This window comes from Gekko japonicus, unplaced genomic scaffold (assembly GCF_001447785.1).
Source record: "Gekko japonicus isolate JY-2015 unplaced genomic scaffold, Gekko_japonicus_V1.1 scaffold249, whole genome shotgun sequence".
NCBI lineage: Eukaryota > Metazoa > Chordata > Lepidosauria > Squamata > Gekkonidae > Gekko > Gekko japonicus.
In genome coordinates this window covers 252,806-271,066 of record NW_015168054.1, presented here as the reverse complement: position 1 = coordinate 271,066, position 18,261 = coordinate 252,806, and the positions used below count along the sequence as shown (strand labels likewise).

Here is an 18,261-nt window from a genome sequence, read left to right as displayed (position 1 = left end):
TGTGAATTTATTTATCTATTTGAAAAAGTTGTCCAGCTTCTTTGGTCCCGGGCCGTTTCACTTTTGTTACCCTGTCACCATGTACCTTTTTCCCAAATGTTTTCTTGCAGAAAGGGATCTGGGGAAGCCCAAATATGACTTGGACAGAACAGAGCCACTGGAAAACAACTATACTCCCGTTTCTTCTGTGACAAACATTTCATCCGGCCACTACCCTGTCCCTACGTTAAGCAGCACTATAACAGTTATTGCTCCTGTTCATCATGGAAATAACACTACTGAAAGTTGGTCAGAGTTTCATGAAGAACAGCTGGACCACAACTCCTATGGAAGACCTCCACTGCCAAAGAAGCGTTGCAGAGACTACGATGGTAAGGCTCGGGGATGAAATCCCAACATTCCAGTTTCAGGCTAACACGGAGTTCTTGGTGCCATGTCAGGTATCAGTCACTAAATACATCGATTTGTTTCCCATTTTGCTCATGCCATTTCAGCTTGCTACCCTCGTTGAAATGGCAGCTTTTTCTGCTTGCTGTCTTTTCTGCTTTGTTACTTACAAAATCAGGTGCACTAATACATGGGTTGAGTGTAAGCAGGCGGTTTGCTGTTGTGTGAATGAACCTGAAGGATTCTTGGGCTCATGTGTTTCTTCTTTCCTCAGCCCTCCTGCACATGACAATATAATTAATTATTTCGTCTTTTACTGCAAACCATAGCTTTCCTTTACCACCAAGCCAGCAGATTATTATTATTATTTTAATTTGGAAGATTTATACTCTGCCTTCGAATTTAAAGCCAAATGTTCAAGGTGCCTCATGTCACTGTTATGAGAGAACTGAAACGTCTTAATACAAGGAAGATTAAAGCACAAAATTTAAGTCGGGGTAAGAATCTAATTTTAAAAGGCCTTTTGAAACCAAACGTTTAAGTGCTTGTTGGAAGTTCTGTATTGAGAAGGATATATGTGGTTGCTGGGGGAAGAAGTCCCCAAAACTAATGGTGGCTGCTAAAAAGGCCATCATGTAGACCCACCAGATCATACCACCCTAACTGTAGGTTCCCACAGCACAGCCACCTTTGTCAGTCTCCTAATGCAGGCAAGTGTACACACGTAGAGGTACTTTGAGCTGAAGGCATTTAGGGTTTAAAATGACTGAAACAGCACTTCGTATTGAACCAGCATAGCCTGTACAAAATAGTGGTCCATGCTCATTCCAGCAGGCCCTGATTTACATTCTGGATGCTGCATTCTAAACCAGCTGATACTTTGGGGGCTGTCTTCAAGGCTTATGTGGCTACCGCCAGGTCCTCCAGGAACAGCCACTGCTGACAAACCATCCAAAACTGATTGAAAAGCATTCCTGGTCATTTCTGTCGCCTGTCGGATCTGGGAGGGATCCAGGAACACCCCCTGACTGTGAGACTGGTCTTTAAATGGGGCTGTACTTGAGAGGAAGGTTGAATGCCTTTTCTTGTATCAGTTTTATCCTCAATCTTCAGCACTTCCTCCCCCCCCTCCAAACCGGAATTCCTAAGGAGCGATTGATTCTAATTTGGAAAACTGGGCTCTGGATCATTTGACAGTATTCCTCTTGTGCTTCTCTCCCACCGCTGTGGAGGCTGTTTTTCTCTGTGGCGCCTGCTTCATCCACCTGCTCAAGGATTCCAGGAAGAACATTGGTCTCATGTGACTAGGTGCGCTAGCGTCAGGGGAGGCAAGCGCTGTAGAGGACAGCAGCCTCCAGATTGGCCGGAGAGAAGGGCAAGGGGGAACAGTGTCATCAGACCTCAACCCTGCTTTCCAGGCAAAGTGCTAGCTGTGTTTTTGGCAGTTTAGATAGAGCAGCCAACCATGGTTTGCCCTCAAGGTCAGAAATAAAAATTGCACTGTTGCTCATGAGCATATGGATCCCCTCTCCTCCAGGTTATTCACACCGCATTAAATATGGCTTTCTGTTATGCCTCTGTGTCTAGGAGTCAAAATTGTTTTGCTGCTGAACTGGTGTTGCCAGCTCTGGGTTGGGAAATGCCTGGGGATGCAGGGGTGAAGCCTGAGGAGGGCGGGGTTTGAGGAGGGGAGGGATTTCAGTGGGCTATAATTCCATACAGTCCACCTTCCAAAGCATCCATTTTCTCCAGGTGAACTGATTTCTGTTGCCTGGAGGTCGGTTGTAATAGCAGGGGATTTCCAGCCTCCCCCTGGAGGTTGACAGCCCTACTTGGAGATGAAGCGAGGACAGGAGTAACAGGAAATAGGAAGTGGGAGGAAAATAAAAAGAGGGTGTGGAAGAGCATGCAACTTTTGTCCCAATATGCTTTGCTTGGCTTGTAAACCCTCAGTAGCCACTTCCCATGGACTTTCTGACCCTTCTGAAGTTGTGAATCCCGGAAGCTTTCAGTGCTTTGCCCTTGGGCTTGTGGGCAAAAGAACAGGGGGAGGCAGTTTAAAAGAGTGGGTTACTTGTGTGTGTTGTGAAAGAATGGGATGACAGCATCTTAAGCCCTGTTGTGGTTGCAGTCCAGAAAGGAAGGAGGAGGTACCAGGCAGAAAAGCGCCAGGTGAACTGATTTCTGTTGCCTGGAGGTCGGTTGTAATAGCAGGGGATTTCCAGCCTCCCCCTGGAGGTTGACAGCCCTACTTGGAGATGAAGCGAGGACAGGAGTAACAGGAAATAGGAAGTGGGAGGAAAATAAAAAGAGGGTGTGGAAGAGCATGCAACTTTTGTCCCAATATGCTTTGCTTGGCTTGTAAACCCTCAGTAGCCACTTCCCATGGACTTTCTGACCCTTCTGAAGTTGTGAATCCCGGAAGCTTTCAGTGCTTTGCCCTTGGGCTTGTGGGCAAAAGAACAGGGGGAGGCAGTTTAAAAGAGTGGGTTACTTGTGTGTGTTGTGAAAGAATTGGATGATAGCATCTTAAGCCCTGTTGTGGTTGCAGCCCAGAAAGGAAGGGAGGAGGTACCAGGCAGAAAAGCAAAGGGAAGATACTTGTGAAACAGATAACAGTCAGTGTACAGATATCATGGCTCAAGAACTGGCATCTGTGGATGAACTTGGTATAATGAAATGACTAGTATATGCCTCAGTGTCTTCTGTTCATTGCGCTCTAGAAATTTAAACATCATTACAAGTAGAGAGACCCATGAGAAACTCATGGGAGAATTCCCCCACTGTAGCTGTCACTGGGACCACTCCACCCCAACATTGCCTCTGGGCCTGGTGCAGCTCCTGGCCTCTGTTGCTGGGCCCCCTGCAGCTTTCCTTCCCCCAATCACTGCAGCTTCCACTGGGGCCACTGTGACTCCCAGCCACCCCCCACCAACACCCCTGCAGTATCCCTCCAATTGCCACAGCCATCACCAGGGCTGTCATGACTCCCAGCCGCTCCACCGCCACTTGCTGTCACCCCACCAGGCCTGGTGCGCCTCCTGGTCTCTGCTGCCTGACCGACTGATGTTCCTGTGCCCTCCCCATCTTACTCCTGGAGACTCCCAACACCTGGAGGGAGGTATATGCGTTGTGTGCACATCCACAGACCATGTATTTTTTTTCAGCATTTTCAGATTTTTCTGCAAACCTGGTGAATCTCCCAAGCTTGCAGAAGTATCTGTTTATAGTCAGTATGGTTCCGATCCGCAGATTTAGATATCTGCGTATGGAGTCATACTTTGTCTATGTCGGTTCAGAGGTCTCTGATACTCTCAATTGGAATACATGGAATCAGTATTGTGGACTTTAAAGTGAAGCAATAAAAGGTATACAGAAAGAATGACTGGGGTTTTTTGCAATGTGTTTGTTGAGTCGCAACTCAAATCTAGGGAGGTTGTAAAATAAACTACGTAGGAAAGTGTTAACTTGTGCTGCTCCAATTACAGCCAGCTGTCCTGGGACCGTTTTGTTTTTCAGAAAAGGGTTTCTGCATGAGAGGAGACATGTGTCCTTTTGATCACGGAAGTGACCCTGTCGTCGTAGAGGATGTGAATCTTCCAGGCATACTGCCTTTTCCAGCACAGCCCCCGGTTGTTGAAGGACCACCTCCGCCGGGACTCCCGCCACCACCACCTATTCTTACTCCTCCTCCTGTAAACCTCAGACCTCCAGTTCCACCTCCAGGCCCTTTACCACCCAGCCTTCCACCTGTTACTGGTAGGCTGCGTCTCTTTAATTTTTTTTTAAAAACGTGCATACATAATGCCTTATTGTTTTATATTGAAATTATATAATGTGCATGAAGGCTGTTATTCTGTGACTAGCTACAGATTTTCTTCACTGTTGTCCTAATGCAGAATATGTTAAGTGCGTTTGAGTTTTGTTCACCCAGTGGGACTTCGGGACGCTTTATAGCTCCTGCAGGCCAGTAATAACTGCCTGGGAAGCTAATGTTGATTAAACTGATATACTCGCCATAATAAAACTACAGCAACAAATCGATAAAGCCATAATAAATACTGTAAATCAAAATACAAAATAGTTCAGCTGACAGCTTTCTGAAATAAAATAGTTTTCGTGTGCTTTCTGGTAGGAGATAAGGCAAACTTCTGGGCAGAGACTTCTACAGTAGAGGCTACCAAAGAGACTGTGGAATTAAAGTAACATGCTGCAACTCATAATGTGGCCCTCTGCAGACAGCTTTCTCTGTGAAGGCTTTGAAGAGGGGGGTACATTTTCAGACACGCAAGGACCAGACCATGGAGTACGTTGAAGTCAAAGCCTGCACCTTGAGTTGTGCTGGAAACCAAATGGCTATCAGAGACTTTTAAGGACCAGTATTACATGCTCACTGTGGCCTGCTTGGCTTCAGATTCCAGCCACTGTGTGTTGTTGTTTTTGTACCCCCCAAATGGGATGTTTTTTATTGCATTTTCTAATTACATACTAAAAACTACGAACAGAAAATCCAGGAAAGGGGAACTACATCTATGGGAGAAAGTAAAGAAAACCCTCTAAAAACCCAAGAGAGGGTGATCATACATACGTTTACAAATTTACCTTTAAACTTAAACACAAGTTAACTTTCATTGAAAATGATCATCTATCTAATTTAACATAAGTGCTTCATCAACATTTCTAATTTCATAAGAAGATTGTAGAACGATATACCATACACTTCTTTTTAGGTATTCCAGAGCACATTGACAATCTATTTTTTCCCCTTTCTGTGTCTCAACTGATAGCCTTGTTTAGGACCCGCTGCCCCCAATTTAGAGTCAGAGTCTTCCTTAGAGGATCCAGCCTCTCCTTCTTCCTCGCTCTCTTTGGCGTCATCGGTCGCACCTTCTCCTGTCGGACTGCCGTGCTGACACAAAAATTCACAAGCCTTTTCAACAGAGTCAATCCTTTCTTTACCATTTGCATATCTGAAGATTAATCCCTCGGATGTTAACCATCTGTAGGCAACATGCTTTTGTAGAAATAGAGTCAAGTCTCTATATTTCCTTCTTTTCCTTCTTATCTCGAATGGAACATCTTTCAGTATTCTTATATCTTTGTCTTTTATCTTCAAGGTAGCTCCATTGGATGCTTTCAGTAGTTGGTCTCTCACTTTTCTTCGAGAGAATCTTATTGTAACTTCCCCTGGCAGATTATTCTTTCTAATAAATTCTGAATACAATCTGTTGACCGTATCTGTTTCGCTTTGAAGTTGATCCGATGTAATCTCTGCCATGGGCGCAAGAGCGTTGCCGACAATCTGTCTCAGATTCTCTCCTTTCTCTTCCTGGATACCTTGAAGTCTCAAGACATAGCTTGCTTTTTCCATTTGAAGCTGTAATACGCGAGACTCTTCGATTTGACACTTTATTTCCAGTGCCTGCAGTTTTTTGTCCATCTTTTTTGAGTTGGTATCAATCACTTTAAGCTCCTGCTCTGTTTTTTCGATTTTTTGTGTGTTTGCAGCCATTTGCGCTTGTTGTGTGTCCAGCTTGTTGTCAGTTGCCATAATTTTCTCCAGCAGAGGGCGAAGTGCTTCCAACAAGAGCCTTTGAAGTTTCGCTGTTGAGTCCTGTCTAGGAGCAGAACTCGCAGGGCTGAAACTTCCGGGAAGAAGCTTTGCTTTCGCTAGTTTATCAGCCACTGTGTTTTGAAGTTGCTGAAGTTTCTGGGCAGTCTTCAAGTGCAGCCCAATGTGGAGTTCATTAGAAGTAGTCTAACATAGAAATTACCAAAGTATGAGTTGTGAGAGGTAAAGCTTGATTATCAAAGAGAGAACATACTAGGTAAAGCTAGAAAAAGGCAGTCCTGGCCACAGTCACAATCACATATCAAGGCTGGGTCCAGGAACTCTCCAGTCTGCAATCCTGTACATTTAGGGGAAGAGTGACTCCATCTAGGACTGAATAAAGTTTGAGTCCAGTGATACCTTTAAGTCCAACAACACTGGGCTCAAAGTTTGTTCTGTTGCTTCGGATCAACACGGCTACCCAACTGAATCCAAGTAGGGTTGGTCATCTACCTGTTCCATGAGTTGAGACACACTTAACCCCATCAGTTTGGGTTTATCTGAATAGAGCTTAACTGTATTGGCCCCACTAATGATTCCAGGCAAGAACTGGAAGGGGTGAGAGGAAGCTGCAACCTTTGTTTCTCCCCTGTCACTGTTCACAGCATCTTTTTCTTCTTGGAGTGTATTGGAGTGCATCGCTTGGAACTTGTAAGCCCCACCCTGGACCTGCCTACTTATGCTGAGGCTCCACCTCAGAGGAATCCAGGAATTTTTGACTCTGCCTATGTACCTGTGCGGATATATAATATGCCTACCACCAAAAAGGTAAAAGTAAAGGTTTCCCTTGCTCGAAAGCCAGTTGAATCCGACTCTAGGGATGCGGTGCTCATCTCCGTTTCCAAGCTGAAGATCCAGCGCTGTCCGGAGACGTTTCCGTGGTCATGTGGCCGGCATGACTAAACGCCAAGGTGCACGGAACTCTGTTACCTTCCCACCGAAGCGGTACCTATTTATCTACTTGCAATTTCTTGCTTTCGAACGGCTAGGTTGGCAGGAGCTGGGACCAGAGACAGGAGCTCACTCCATCATGTGGTACTCAGGTCTCAAACTGCTAAACCACTGACCTTCTGGTCTTCAGTTCCAGCATCTTAACCACTGAGCTACCACAGTCCCTACCTCCAAAAAAAGATAGGCCAAATGAAGAAGGGCCTGATTGTCTTGGGGTTTTTTCCCTTTGATTTTTCATTAGAGTTTTGAAAATCCAGTACTTTCCAGTGTGCTTAGTTTTTTTTCAACCACATGGAGTATTACTATTGATAGTTTACTTTTAGACAATAATTTTGGCAGCTCTGTTTCATGCGTTTGCCAAATAAAGCGTGATTTAAGCAAGAATGGGCTAAAATTATTGGGGAAAGATGTGCTTCAATCTAGAGGCATGCATTTAGGGTTTTTTTGCTTGTGTTACGATGCTTGAGTAGTGGCATCTGTTCCTGAATGGAGAAGAATGCATCAATATGTTAACTTTGTGGTGATCTGATGTTGAATGACTAAATGCTTCACTTGTGGTTAGAGACTTAGTACATGCAATTTGAATGCTGAGGATAGTCTTAAATTCTAACCCACTGCAGGCAGCAGTTGGAAGCCTAGTGATGGAATCTTCTGTTCCGTGCTGTCTTTCCCACTGTTTCTGACGATATGGGGTCCCCAGCATGGTGCCTGCCAAGTGTTTTTAGAAAGTGGGAGGGCCAGATGAAAGCTTTGCCTAGCAAGGCATCTGACTGGCTGCGAAGCTTTTAAAAAATGTTACTTTGGCAGCAGCTGCCACGACGTCACAAGGATCTTTACTGTGTGACTTGATGATAAGCCACGGCAGCCATTCAGTGGCCGGCTCCACCCCCTGTGCCAGCCATTTTGTGGCTGCGCCCACCACACTTGTGTCAGAATTCCAAATGTGCCCATAGGCTCAAAAAGGTTGGGGATCCCTGATCCAGAACATACTTATGTACAAGATCTAACAGGGATTGTGCTCCATCTTACATGCGTGGTGGGTGACATTGTCCTTAGTAATTCATTATTTCTGTGTTGGGCAGGACCACCCCCTCCGCTTCCACCTTTACAGCCAGCTGGTATGGATGCTCCCCCAAATTCTGCAACCAGTTCAGTTCCTACAGTTGTAACAACGGGTATTCATCACCAGCCACCACCTGCTCCGCCCTCTCTCTTTACAGGTAGGATACTGGCATTGTTTCACCCCTGGTAATGAAGTCTCTGGTTATTGTGCCTGTATAGAATTTTGACTGTAATGCACATCATACAGGGTAAACTTTTATTGTCATGAGTTGTGGATTTTATAACATAAATGGGGGACCTGTGAGACTCATGGGAGGGGAATCCCGTTACCCCCCCCCCCCCAAATTGCTGAGCTGGCCAGGCTCCAGGCCCCACCACCTAACAGTGAGCCCAGCAGCCAGTGTCTGCTGCTGCCGTGCTTGGTCCCAGAGCAACTGCCAGTGGCCACTGTCACCTGGCTTGGTCCCGGAGCAGCTCCCAGAGTCCTCTTCTCCTGATCCTGGGCCCGCAGTGGCTGCTGGCATCCTGTACTGCAACTGGGCCTGTGAGAATTGGGGGGGGGGGATTCCCTCCCACACTTTCTTGCTGGGCCCAGCTGCTGCCAGACCCAGGAGGGCTCCCGGGTATGCCGCTACTGCTGGGCTCAGCGTGGCTCCCATGCTGCACTGCCACCACTGGTGGTGGGCCCGATGCGATTCCTGGGCTGCACCACTGCTGGCCCCAGCATGGCTCCCAGTCTTCTCTGACGAACACCAGAAGTAGGTGCATTCTGTGCACTTGCGTAGAGAACACTGTTTTACTATTGGGAGAATTAAACCCCTCCTTGTGTATTTCTTTTAAAATGTCAGATTTTTCTGTAAACTTCGTGGGTTACCCAAGTTTTTAGAAAAGTCTGTTTTGGGTAAGTGTGGCCCCAATCCACAGATTTGGGTATCTGCAAATGGGGGCTACACTTGGGAAATAGATATATAGCTGTAGGATAGCTTTTTAAAGTAACGGTTATTTTCACAATCAAGCCAGGATCAAAACAGCCATGAAACTATTTCTGTGAGCCTAATGTTGGATATGATTTGATGATCAGAAATTATTTGCTTAAGCAGCAGTCTTCCCATGGGAGACCTCTTTTTGAAACTCAGAAGTTCCAGAAGGCGTTTCTGATACGGAATAGGAATCAACTTTTTTTTTTAAATGGGAAGCTATAGTGGGCGAATACATGCTTCGTAACCAGGTGGTCTGTTGACCTGAACCAGATTTTTCCACAGTGGAAAGAATATTTTGTTATATATCCATTATTTTGGCTTTATGAATATCAAAAAGTCACATAGTTGTTCTGTTTCCTCTAAGCATACAACTAGTTTGGGATTATTGTAACCATTTGTTCATTGTCGATCTAACTAGATGATTTACCTTTTATCAGAGTCCTATGACACAGATGGCTATAATCCTGAAGCACCAAGTATAACCAGCACTTCAAGACCCATGTATAGGCACAGAGTGCATGTCCAAAGACCAAATTTGATAGGACTTACATCAGGTGATATGGACCTGCCACCAAGAGGTAATAGTGAAAGACACCTTCATTGTAGCTTTGAACTTTGCTGTTTTTGAAACAGGTGCTATACGTGGGGTAATGTTAGAAGAGTGTTGTCATGACAACAAATATTGGTCATCCGGGAACCAGGTCTTTGCCAGGTTCTATTGCCTAATTAGACTGCATGGGAATTCCGTTGGGAAAAAATTATGCTCTGTCCTACCGCTGTGTCTGCTGATTTGTCCCTTGGCTCAGGGAGCCTTTCTCCAGCACAAGAGGCTCTTCCGCCAGTGGGAGATCCTCTTGGACCAGAGGATGTCTCCTTGTGTTGGAACAGCGTGCTGCCTTTAGCTGAGCAGAGTGGTAGGGTGCAGCCCACCGATGACAACTGTCTGGAGGGGCCACTTCATTGCAAAACTGCTCCCCCCCTCCAAGAGGATTTAAAAAAATGAAAGCCTGTGAATGTTTATGGACAGTTGACTTAAAAAATGCTTATTTCAGAAGTCCTTCAAAGGTCTTAGCTGAATGCTGTTTTAGTAACGGTGGGATCTTTTAGTATGTTTGCACCAGTTATGCAACTGTTGATTATGTATGTTGATTTTATCATTTTGTATAATTTCCAAGCTGCCGTGGGAGTTCTTTTTGATACTGAAAGGCAGGGTTTTTTTTTTTTTAAAAAAACACAACTTCAAATGCATGCGTAGAGAAAATATGCCTTGGGTGCGTAATAGCTTTTTACTGATGCAAGAAAGTACTTTGTAGTCACAAAGTGTTGAACACATCTTCTTCAGAAGCAGATAAAATAACTGATCAAAAAAAAGTCTCCTCTTTTGGCCTTGTGTTTCCTTCCACGGTGGCTGATGCTAGACTGGTCTCACCGTTTGCTTTAAAACTATTCTGTCCCCCTTCTGGAAGGGGACAAAGGGTCAGCCGTGCTTAAGAACCACCTTGAATTAACCTTTTCAGGGTGCTCCTAGGTTGGGTTATGATGGCCTCAAGACTTCCTGGCATTTCCTGCATGGAGAAGTATCCCCATTATTTCATCACAAAAGCACCTACAGTGTCATGCCAGGTGTGTTACATTGGTTAAAAGAGACAGATCCTTAGTCGGTCGCACATTGTAGTGGAGCTCTTCCACTTCAAATGATCTTCGCTAACAGAACCCTTTTGTAATCAGGCTGCCCAGTTGAGTAATCAGTATAGAGCTGCTGCTTGCCTGTTGTATTTGGTTGCATTATGATACTGAGAAGGCCCTCCTTGTAATAATCCTATTGGTCTGGAATCTCATGCAGTATTTCACTGACAATTTGACCCATTACATGGTACATTATAAAGACAGAAGGTCTTAACATGGTAGTTGCTTCAGGATGTTGCAGAGGCTCCTGTAAAATTTTGTATGTGACATTTGCATTGAGGCTTCCATGACACACACAGTCCTCCCCCCCCCTTGTCTGTCCCCCCCCCCCCGAAAAAAATATTGGTAAATATCAAAGGAATCCCTCTCAGACTTCAAGTCATAAGCCATCTGCTAAATATCTAGAGTTGAAAAGAAATTTTGCTTTCTGGGCAATGTATTCTGTAGTTTCCCTGTGGGGTTTCTTGCACTTCTTTTTGAAGCATCTGGTTTTGGTAGCCGTCGGAGACCGATGCTGAACCAAAGGGACCTTGGGTTTGAAGGCATACAGCACGTAGTGTGTTCCAAAAATGTAATAAGTCAGCTGATGGTAATAAGGAGAGAAACTTGTACTATAAAATGCACAGACAAACATCCTTTAAAAATTAATCAGTATACTCTTTTTCTTCCACACACACAGAAAAGCCTCCTAATAAAAGCAGCATGAGGATAGTGGTAGATTCTGAGTCCCGAAAAAGAACGATTGGGGCAGGGGAAGGAGTTCCAGCAAAGAAGAATTGGTTTGACAAGTGAGTAGTTGCTATTAACTATATAATAATACATTAGCTGTGTTAATGCACTTAAAGAGTGATTAACACATGGAATTCACTGCCACAGGAGGTGGCGGTGGCTACAAGCATGGATGGCTTCAAGAGGGAATTAGATAAACATATGGAGTAGAGGTCTATCAGTGGCTATTAGCCACAAGGTATAGATAGGGACTCTCAGTCTGGGGCAAGTGATGCTCTGTATTCTTGGTGCTGGGGTGGGCAACAGTGGGAGGGCGTCCAGTGTCCTGGCCCCACTGCTGGACCTCCTGATGGCACCTGGCATTTTTGGCCACTGTGTGACAGAGTATTAGACTAGATGGGCCATTGGCCTGATCCAACATTGGCTTCTCTTATAGTCTTATGTTATTAAAGAAATTGGTTGCTCTTCCTGTGCTCAAGCCTTCTATGTAACTCAGCCTTTTCCAGTTAAAATCTCTTCTGTTGGAGGGTGGCATTCCCTTATCCTCCCCACGACACCCACAATGGAGATCATATCTTTGCCATAGGCTGCTTAATGCATGCTGGGTATCCTGGAGGGGCACCATAACTGTCAATGTTTTGTATATTTACAGAATTGGTTGCCCTCTCACTGCTTGATACCCTTTGAGATGGGGGCACGGCATGCTTTCATAGATCATCTTTATTCATGAGAAAATATTAATAATTTCCATTGTAGGGCCATTGTAGGAGTTTTGATCACAGCACAGAGCTTGTAGTAAATTAGCATGCAACATCCCTGGCTTGCCTTTATGAGGTAACCAACCACATTAACATTTAAAATGCTAATCATGAAATCATGAATTAAGGATGCTTATGATTTGTGGTAGAAAGACCTATGCATGTATTTACAGTCTACAGAAATGCATACTTAAAAAATGAGAAAATTGAATAGGCCAAAGCTATAACCTAAAGGGGTGTATGATGACCTCGCCCTCTTCCCTCCCTCAGATGCAGGATTTTCCCTCCGTTTTTCTCTTCCTTTCTGACTGAGCAGCCCCTTTATCTGTTTTCTTCTTTCCTGAGGATCTGTGGCTGTCCCACCCTCTCATGTTGTTGTACTTTTATGCTGGCTTAGCCCACGAACTTGAGGGAAAAGACAAGATCACCCTCTTAAATTTCTGAAATGACATATGAGAGGCTTCAAAAATAAACAAAATATGTTATTCAATGTAGAGGGGAAAAGGTCAGGTGAAATTAGGGGTAAAATGTCTGAGGTAAATCAATAAGAACTCTGAGGTTACTTAAGATTTTCACAAACTACAGTTCATATGTTTCCAGCATGTGAGAGTTCTTAAGCTTTTCACAAAGTCTTAGACTCCTAGAGGTGAGAGGCTTTGGTTTCAGTGTTTCCTAAACACTCCAGTTCAATTTCTTGATTTTAACTGATGCTTCAGGTTTCAAAAGGCAAGGATACACTACCAAGCACCCAGATTCCTTCTCTGAGCACACCTGGGATCACTCCACTCTTTAGAGCTATCTCTCTTTCAGCTGGGCAGAAAATCTCTAACTGGAAGATATGTCCCTTTTCCTGGCCTGAATGGAGGTCTTCACTGATCCACCCACTCCTCCTTGCCAACCTTCCCAGCCCTCAGGCAGTATGAAATTGTTTTCAGTCAGGGCTAAACTCAAACTGTGTTCTCTTCAGCTGTCAGTTCCCAAGTCTTCCTGCTCAACTGACACTACCCAATCAAATTCCTTTGAGCAGCCTGTCACTCAAGGCCCTCCTCTCTGTGAGGCATTAACCCTTCACAGTCCATTACATGTTTATACAGCATTTCTAAGCTTTTAAGTTGCAGTCCGTCACAAGGTGCTTTTGTAGTATCTGGCATCCACAGGTGAAATGTTTAGTAGAAAGTTCAGGAAGTTTCTTACACTCTCTCAGATGATTCAAGAGCTGCTTAAAGAGAATTTATCTCTTTCATTTTGGGGTAACTTGGAAGAGATTTCATGGCAAGTCTAAACGTCATTTTAAAGAAAAGTGAGTTCTCTCTTCTGCTAATGGACATGCATGGAACCCCAGATGATTTATGAGGCCTCCCCTACCTGCATGCATACTTCTCAGCAGTTTCATGTATCCCTCAAGATTAACAGGGTCTGATAGGTCCCACGGTTTCAGACACCCCCATTGTATTTAAACATTAAGGAAAACATCAGAACACTTTTTGGAATGAATGAGAAAATGAAGGCACCCAAACCATCGGGAGTGTATTGGAACCGTGCACATTGCAGAATTCTTTCTATTATAATATGCCATTCTGAGGAAAAAATCACTGGAATAGCATGGGATCAGTTTATGCCCCTCTGGAAATCTTCTATTTCCAACTTATTATCTTAGTTCATTTTTATTCCTTAGCAGTTAGCATTTTCATAGTATGATGCATTAATTTTTTGGGTTTTTACCTGAAAAATTATTTTTTTGGGAAATCCTGTTTGGGTAAAGGGGGCCATTTTGGTTCCATCTGTGAATTTTTGCTACAGTTAAGGTCCCTCCTCTTTGCAAGCCAAACTAGGCTCATCTCTGGGTAATTCTGGAATTTGTCTGCTGTTAAGCTAAATTTTATTTTGTAACCCAGTCACATATATTTGTAGAGGTGGGCTGAGGGAGAAAACATTTTAGACATCCAGTCTAGTTGCATTGTTCGACTGTAGCTGGCAGTTGTAAGACTGCTTACATTGTGTTCTTAAGCTGTTTTTATGCTGTAACAGCTTTAATCAAAGTAATTTTAGAAGCAAGATTCAATTTTGAACATTATTTAAACGTTATGATCCAAAAGGGGGTGTCAGGTCTGCCCCAAGTGCGTTTTCTTTGGTATTAACTGTTTGCATTGTGGGGTACTGCTGACCCCAATAGTTCTTGTGTTGAAATCATATTTGTTTAATAAACAGTAAAGGTTATTTTTTATGTTTAACTGGAGCTGAGTAGTTTGTTAAAGTGGGGGGTACCATGAGGGAGTTGCTTAGAATAATGTATTTGCATGGATGCTGCATGGGTCCTGCCCCACACCCCGACAGTTATTGAGGTATTTTTGTTGGCATTCACTGACTAGTTGGTTATTGTTCTTGGTATTATTTGGTATGACTGTGTATGGTGCTCCCTCTCTGGCCCCAACTCTGTTAGAGAATATTTATTAAAATGAGTTCCATGCGCCTTGTTTCTTTATGCCAGAAATTACCTGTCACTTTGTCAGCTAATGTACAAATTCTTTGCAGCTCAAAGACCATCACCTCGTCACTGTGTTGCAGGCAAAGCTTCAACAGAACAAACAATCCAGCTTTCCAGAAGAAGGTGCAATTTGGGAATGAAAATACCAAACTTGAATTGAGGAAAGTTCCTCCAGAGCTTAACAACATCAGCAAACTCAACGAGCACTTCAGCAAATTTGGGAACTTAGTAAATCTGCAGGTAGGTGATGCCTCTGACTACTTCTCACGATTAGTGTTGCTTCTCCAGTGAGAACTTGAAGGTGAGAGTGGTTCATAATAAACAAGACTTACGGCTTTCAGATTTATTCTGTTTTTGTCATTCATATAGTCTTCTCTTGAAAGCTGTTCTTATTTACGATTGTCCTTTGTAAAGCTCCCTAGCTGCTGCTTCCCTTAGCACCAATGCTCCCTCTAAGCTGTGGAGTCTCGCGAGCAAAATGTTTGCTTTGTGAGCTACTTGCATTAAAGTTGTGAGCGAGCGATTTGGCCACTGCATAAATTAGTTTGCTCTGGTGCCATCTTTCCTGAGCTAAGACAAAAATCTGTGAGCCGGAGGCTAAAACGCTGTGAGCTAGCTCACATGAACTCAGCTTAGAGGGAACACTGCTTGGCACCATTGCCTCCTCTGTCTCCTTAACTGGGGGCCCCCGTTGCCTCCTTTGAGAATGAAGAGTTTTGTAATCCGGCAGGTGCATGTGGGTAGAGAAAGGGGATCCCTCTGTAGATGAACAGATGTGTTGATATAGACATGGTCTTTTCATCCCAAATAGGCCATTTAACCTGTTTGCTGAAAATTTGTCTTTTCGAAAACCATCCCCTCTTCCCCTTCACAGCTGCATGGTAGATAATCGGGAGAAAGGACATTAATTTATAATTTCCAAATAAGCAACATTAAGTATCATTCAGTCGTTTCAGCTGGTGTTCTGAGTGGAGTATGACTAGCCATTCTTTTCCCAGTTTCCTTTATTTCTGATTCCCTCTCCCCCCAGCTCCTTGAAGTGGGGCAAATAATCCTAATTTCACATATACAGTGATGGGATCTGAGCTGGCAGCCACAGACCAAGAAAAGGGACCTTGGGGGTCCATAGCTCGATGGAAATGTTGACCCAACATGCAGGGGCTGTGAAAAAGACAAATTCCATGCTGGCCATCATTAGAAAAGGAACAGAGAATAAAACTGCCAGTATCGTATTGCCCTTATACAAATTTGCAGTGAGACCACACTTGGAATATTGTGTACAGTTCTGATCACCACACTTGAAAATGGATTTTGTAGAGCTTGAGAAGGTGTGAGAAAGAGCAACCAAAATGAGCAGCTGCCTTATGAGGATCGGCTAAAACGCTTAGGGCTGTTTAGCCTAGAAAAAAAGGTAAGGGGGAGATATGATAGACGTTACGCAGGGCATGGAGAGAGTGGACAGGGAGAACCCCTTCTTCTTCTCCCATAGTACTCTTATGTTCTTATGGTGGACCTCCTGACAGCACCTGGTATTTTTGGCCACTGTGTGACAGAGTGTTGGACTGGATGGGCAGTTGGCCTGATCCAACACTGGCTTCCCCTACGTGTTGTCCCCCCCCCCCCAAAAAAAAAGTGTTCCTACCAGGACCTGTGGTCATCCACTGAAGGGTGGAAGGTTCAGGACAGACAAAATGAAATATTTCTTCACATGGTGTATAGTTACTTTGTGGAACTCACTGCCACAGGTTGTGGTCATGGCTGCCAACCTGGAAGGCTTTAAAAGGAGACTGGATAAATTCATGGATGACTGGACTGTCAGTGGCTACTAATCATGATGGATATCTACTCCCTCCAGTACCAGAGGCACTATTGCCTCCGTAAATCCGTTGCTGGGGAGCACAGGCAGGATGTCACTGTTGCAGTCTTCCTGTTTGTGGGCTTCTTGGAGGTTGCTGGTTGGCCGTGGTGTGAACAGAGTGTTGGACCTGATGGTCCTTTGGTCTGATCCGGCATGGCTCTTCTTAAATTCATAAGCCTCCTGGAGTAGGAACTATATTATTTCTTCAGTGCCTTGCTCTTCGGAGCTAAATAACTTTGTAGAAGTCTGGATTTTGCAGCTTCTCCAGGGCACCAAGAGCCTGGATGCTACTGGCTATTCATTGTAAGCTGATGTTCTCTTATTTATGTTTTATAGTGGAGCACTTCCCAGGAGGAATTGCTAGGCTCATGTTTGATTTTTTTGAACTTTGTAGGTTGCCTACCAGGGAGATCCAGAAGGTGCTCTCATTCAGTTTGCCACCCACGAAGAAGCGAAGAAAGCGATCTCGAGCACAGAAGCAGTATTGAATAATCGATTTATTAAAGTCTACTGGCACAGAGAAGGAAGTGGACCACCAATGCCGACTACAGTGCAGAAGGTAAAGCACTCAAAACCCTGGCTCATCGTAATGTTCAGTTATACTTCCCAATTTCTTAAGCATTAATTTTAGAAGTTACTAGATGATGAGCAGAATGTCTTCTGTTGCCCTGCCTTGATCAGTCACGATGACACTTAAATACTACACTTAGACTAAAACTCTACTGAGTAGGTTCTGCAATTGACTTATAAGAATGTATCACTGCAGGACTCTTCTAATGAATTAAGGTCAGAGTTCAGTAGCTGCTTCTCCTCCCGTTTCATAGACTACACCAAAATTAAATATTTGTACTACACAAATATTGAGTTTTGATGGCAGGAAAGTAATCAGAATTGATACCCTTTAAAAAATTAAACACCAGTCATTCCTGTATCGGTTAGTTTGGGTTTATACCTATAAAGGTGCATTTATAGACCTCCAAGGCAACCATGCCACCTTGCCCTATTGAATTTTGCTTTCCATTTGTTGATCTTCAAGTTGTATGTACTATGTGCAGTAGTATGTGTGAAAAGGATCTAGGGGTCTTAGTCGACCATACACTGAACATGAGTCAGTGGTGTGATGTGTTAGCTAAAAAGGCAAACACAATGTTGGGCTGTATCAACAGAGGTATAGTGTCCGGATCACGCAAAGTGATGGTATCGTTTTACTCTGCCCTGGTTAGACCTCACCTAGAGTATCACGTTCAGTTTTGGGTACCATAATTTATGAAGACTATAGACAAGCTCGAATGTGTCCAGAGGAGGGCAATGAAGATGGTGAGGGGTCTGGAGACCAAGTCCTATGAGGAAAGGTTGAAGGAGCTGGGTATGTTTAGCCTGGGGAGAGGACATGACTGAGAGGTGATATGATCACCATCAAGTACTTGAAGGGCTGTCATATAGAGGATGCTGCAGAGGATGTTGCCCCAGAAAGTCGGACCAGAACCAGCGGGTTGAAATTAAATCAGAAGAGTTTTCAGCTAAACATTAGGAAGACTTTCCTGACAGAGCGGTCCCAGGAGCTGGGTATGTTTAGCCTGGGGAGAGGACATGACTGAGAGGTGATATGATCACCATCAAGTACTTGAAGGGCTGTCATATAGAGGATGCTGCAGAGGATGTTGCCCCAGAAAGTCGGACCAGAACCAGCGGGTTGAAATTAAATCAGAAGAGTTTTCAGCTAAACATTAGGAAGACTTTCCTGACAGAGCGGT

The 18,261-nt window shown here is 44.2% G+C and overlaps 1 protein-coding gene across 2 annotated transcripts in view; it reads left to right on the top strand.

Annotated features, from left to right (window-relative positions):
• RBM26 (RNA binding motif protein 26) overlaps positions 1-18,261 on the top strand; it is a 64,355-nt gene that overhangs the window by 17,791 nt on the left and 28,303 nt on the right. For both annotated transcript variants that reach the window (XM_015414436.1, XM_015414435.1), the window contains exons 6-12: positions 111-371; positions 3,907-4,146; positions 8,032-8,169; positions 9,429-9,569; positions 11,357-11,465; positions 14,697-14,889; positions 16,902-17,066. In XM_015414436.1, the coding sequence (XP_015269922.1) occupies positions 111-371; positions 3,907-4,146; positions 8,032-8,169; positions 9,429-9,569; positions 11,357-11,465; positions 14,697-14,889; positions 16,902-17,066 (1,247 nt within the window). The remainder of the gene's footprint in view (positions 1-110; positions 372-3,906; positions 4,147-8,031; positions 8,170-9,428; positions 9,570-11,356; positions 11,466-14,696; positions 14,890-16,901; positions 17,067-18,261) is intronic.